The following is a 3,888-nucleotide window of genomic DNA, read 5'->3' on the forward strand; positions in this document are numbered from 1 at the left end:
ATTTTTTATGTTCAGCAAAAGAAAGAAAGTTCTGAAAAAACTAGAGGGAGAGTAAATTATGACAGATTTTTCATTTTGGTGTGAACTAAACCTTTAACTAATTTTTTAGTTAGATAAATTGTCAGGCACTTATAATCGATGTAAATGGGCCAACAATAAATATTAAAATACACACCTTTTCATTAGTATAGAGGCTAAACCTTAAATATGGAAACATCACTTGCTAATTTTGTCTGTATAAATTAACATTCAATCTTTCCTTTTTGTTTTTGTCATAACAATGCTGGTAAACCAGCTAACTATAACTATATCAGAGGTCGGAAATATATGCCAGTCAAAAATAAAAGCTAATGTATTTAATTTAAATAAAGTCACTCACACTTGCATATTAGAGGATGGATACCCGACCCGAGCCCGACGGGTTCCGACGGTACCCGACGGGTCGGGCCGGGTTCGGACAGATATTTAGAAATGAGTTCGGGTTCGGGTCGGGCTCGGTCACGTCAGCGCGATAAGGCATTGAACCTTTTAAATTTAAAACTGCCTATTATGCAAGTAGCCAATGGGCCTGTTTAACTTGATGCAATGGTTTGTTTTTGTGATTAAAATAAATGTAAAATATTACCCTAACATCCTGCACGCGGAAATTTGTTTATGTCGCCGTGACAATAACACGCAACACGTGCGTGCATATTGCCCGCGGCATCCTTGTCATTCCAGTGAGCGCAACTTCAGCGCTGCTGGCGGCAGGACAGCCTTGAAGACATCCACAGTTGATGCAATCCTTTTTCTGCATAAAACCTTGATTAGCCTAAACTTTGATGGATAGATTATGTAAATAGATCCCATGTTGCAGTTTAGGAACCATACAGTTTGAGAAAATTGGTAAGATGACTTTCATTTCAATAAGCATTTCAATTGTGTTATGTTAATGTTTTGTTCTGTTAGCTTGGGCCATTTTTAGCAGACCTTTGTTCATTTAATTTCAGTTGGCTATTTGATTGGGCTCTGTAACGTTTGATGCCCCATGCGCGCTGATGCACTCGTCTGTAAACATTTCAGAATGCCTTTCTTACAGTTGCTTAATAAAAGCGGGCTTTCCACACAAACAAACGTACGTGTCATTAGTATATGAGGGAAAAAAATAGATTTTAACTGTCGGGCTCGGGTCGGGCTCGGACATAAATATTTTAATGCCTGTCGGGCTCGGGTCGGGTTCGGTTACTGCTCTGTTGGACGCGGGTCGGGCTCGGACATAAATATTTGAATGCCTGTCAGGCTCGGGTCGGGTTCGGTTACTGCTCTGTCGGACGCGGGTCGGGCTCGGACAGAAAAATGCGGCCCGATCCGCACTCTATTGCATATGGATGTACATTTTGAAGTAATCATTCCTCATAGTCAAACAGCCTGTTTTATTAAGTTAGGTGATATAAATATTATTCAAGTGTGAGATTTTAACCTGCTTTAGCGCACAGATCTATACGGTTGCCAACCACTGGTCTATAAATATATTTTAAAAAAATTAAAAGAGATGAGTCAGATATTTTCTTTTGAGATCAACATAGTGCCATAAATGTTGTAAATAGAGATAAACATCTACTGAACCTGGACCATTCCTTCGAATACGATTAACAATTAACTTGAACAACTTTTATCATCTGAAGTAATAAAACTCAAGTAGAAAAGACAATAAATCAGGACACTATAAAAGGACAGGAGAGGCAGTAGGGATGACAGAGCAAGAGCTGGAGACAAACATCAGAGAAGAATGAAGGGTTTAGTGTGTTTACTGCTGCTGTTGGAAACATTTGTGTTTGTCGATGGAGGACTCAATAAGAATGAGATCAGTCAACAGCTAAGCTCTGAGGACAGAAGACAGAATCCACCTCAAACAAACACTCTGAGAGATGAAGCTTCAACTGACTGTCAACAATACTGCCATCTGTGCTTCCCTGACATCCATGCAGCCCTGAGAGAACTGACCGCCACGGTCACAGAGCAGAAAGTAAACATCAGAGAACTGACCGCCAAGGTCACGGAGCAGAAAGAAAACATCAGAGAACTGACCGCCACGGATTCAGAGCAGAAAGCAAACATCGGAGAACTGACCGCCACGGTCACAGAGCAGAAAGCAAACATCAGAGAACTGACCGCCACGGTCACAGAGCAGAAAGCAAACATCGGAGAACTGACCGCCACGGTCACAGAGCAGAAAGCAAACATCAGAGAACTGACCACCACGGTCACAGAGCAGAAAGAAATCAACAGAGCTTTAGAGACGCGCTTGAGAGATGCTGAACAGGCTGCAGAACAACAGACGTTTAGCCTGGAAGAGCTGAAGAAGAAAACTGATGGTACCTACCAAAACATTCACTCTTTTATCAATGATCCTCAGAGTAAAACACCAATGCAGTTCATTGCAGTGTAAATGTTAGTGTAAAGTTGAGAGTTTACTGTGTAAATTGTGTTATATATTACAATAAGCAGTGTAAATGTAATTTAACAGAATATTCCTACACAGAAACGTCAAATCTTACTCTAAGTCAAGTGGAGGAGTTGAGAAAGGAGAATAGAGGTGAAAGTGTGCTTGAATTATGTTAAATTCAGTGAATACATTCACTATGTAATACAGTAATAAATCACATTATTGCTTATGTTTTTCAACAACAGACAGAGAGATTGCTTTTTCAGCTGGACTGATGGAATCTGGCAGTGGATATATCGGTCCTTTTACCACTGAGATCACACTAACCTACAAGAATGTCTTCACTAACATAGGGAACGCCTACAACCCAACTACAGGTAACTATCAATGAAATGAGTCATAAACTCAGTTTATAGTAATGAAATCCCTTCTGCTCAGTCAGATCTCTGCAATTGTGTAATGTGTGTAAGAGAATTAAATGATCTGCCATCTGTCAAAACTATTACACAGTGTGTTTGGTAATTCATCAATCCTACAGGAAACAGGTGATTCTGTGTCTCTTTTTATTTGATTCAGGTGTTTTCACAGCCCCATTGAAAGGAGCGTACATGTTCAGAATCTCTATATATAGTTATGGGGGAACTCAATCAACTGCAGTCATTATTAAGAATGGAAAGCATGTGGTTGTTGCACATGATTATCAGGTTAACGATCAGTCAAACTCCTCGAATGGAGTTGTGCTGATCCTGGAGGTTGGAGATGTTGTCTACGTGGGACTTTGGTCTGGTAGGAGGGTGTATGAAAGCCAGAATAACCACAACACTTTCACTGGTTTCCTACTGTTTCCCTTAAAATAACTAGAGCTTTGCAGAATGTGATTCCAGTAATTTTGAACTGAATCATTAACACTGAATCTGTATTAATGAGGAATAATATGTGCACTGTAAAAAATTATTTAGAAAAAAAGTTACCTGGTTGCCTTAAATTTGAGTTCATTGAAATTATTTTTTTTTAGTTAATACAATGATTTTTTTTTTTTGAGATTCGACAACCTTTATTAAAATATTAATAAAAGTATTTTGTAAGCATATTGGGTAATTGTGTGTGTGTGTTTTATTTCTGATGACGCAGTGAAACATGCCAAATAGTGCAATTTTCATGATTTATCAAATGTTTTATGTGGTTCAGATACAAAAATATTTTGAATGTCTACTTATTAAACAAATTTCCTTCATTGTATCAACTCAAATTTTTAATTTCAATAAACTCAAAATTTTCAGGCAACCAGGTTACTTACTTTTTTAAGTCAAACCAATAAAAAACATTTTTTTTACAAAAGCAAATTTTTACAGTGTGGTTGAAATTTGCAGTAAATGTACTGTACAACTTTACAAGAGTCTGTATGACTGTATGACTATACACTATACTCACAAGTTATGAGCTGTGTGTGTGTGTGTGTGTAT

The 3,888-nt window shown here is 38.2% G+C and overlaps 1 protein-coding gene across 1 annotated transcript; it reads left to right on the top strand.

The window, feature by feature from the left end:
* Positions 1-1,708: 1,708 nt before the first annotated feature.
* Positions 1,709-3,421, top strand: LOC137049321 (uncharacterized). Its single transcript, XM_067427838.1, has 4 exons — positions 1,709-2,354; positions 2,522-2,575; positions 2,671-2,802; positions 3,002-3,421. The coding sequence occupies exons 1-4, from the start codon at positions 1,769-1,771 to the stop codon at positions 3,280-3,282; spliced, it is 1,053 nt and encodes a 350-aa protein (XP_067283939.1). The 5' UTR covers positions 1,709-1,768; the 3' UTR covers positions 3,283-3,421.
* Positions 3,422-3,888: the final 467 nt, after the last annotated feature.

The sequence above is a fragment of the Pseudorasbora parva genome, chromosome 20 (assembly GCF_024679245.1).
Source record: "Pseudorasbora parva isolate DD20220531a chromosome 20, ASM2467924v1, whole genome shotgun sequence".
In the NCBI taxonomy this organism is placed as follows: Eukaryota; Metazoa; Chordata; class Actinopteri; order Cypriniformes; family Gobionidae; genus Pseudorasbora; species Pseudorasbora parva.

Bases quoted from the DNA above. Each gene is read 5' to 3' on its own strand.
- LOC137049321 (XM_067427838.1), top strand. From the start codon at position 1,769: ATGAAGGGTTTAGTGTGTTTACTGCTGCTGTTGGAAACATTTGTGTTT. The intron at 2,576-2,670 runs GTGAAAGTGTGC...TTTCAACAACAG, and splicing joins GTTGAGAAAGGAGAATAGAG to ACAGAGAGATTGCTTTTTCA. The intron at 2,803-3,001 runs GTAACTATCAAT...TATTTGATTCAG, and splicing joins CGCCTACAACCCAACTACAG to GTGTTTTCACAGCCCCATTG.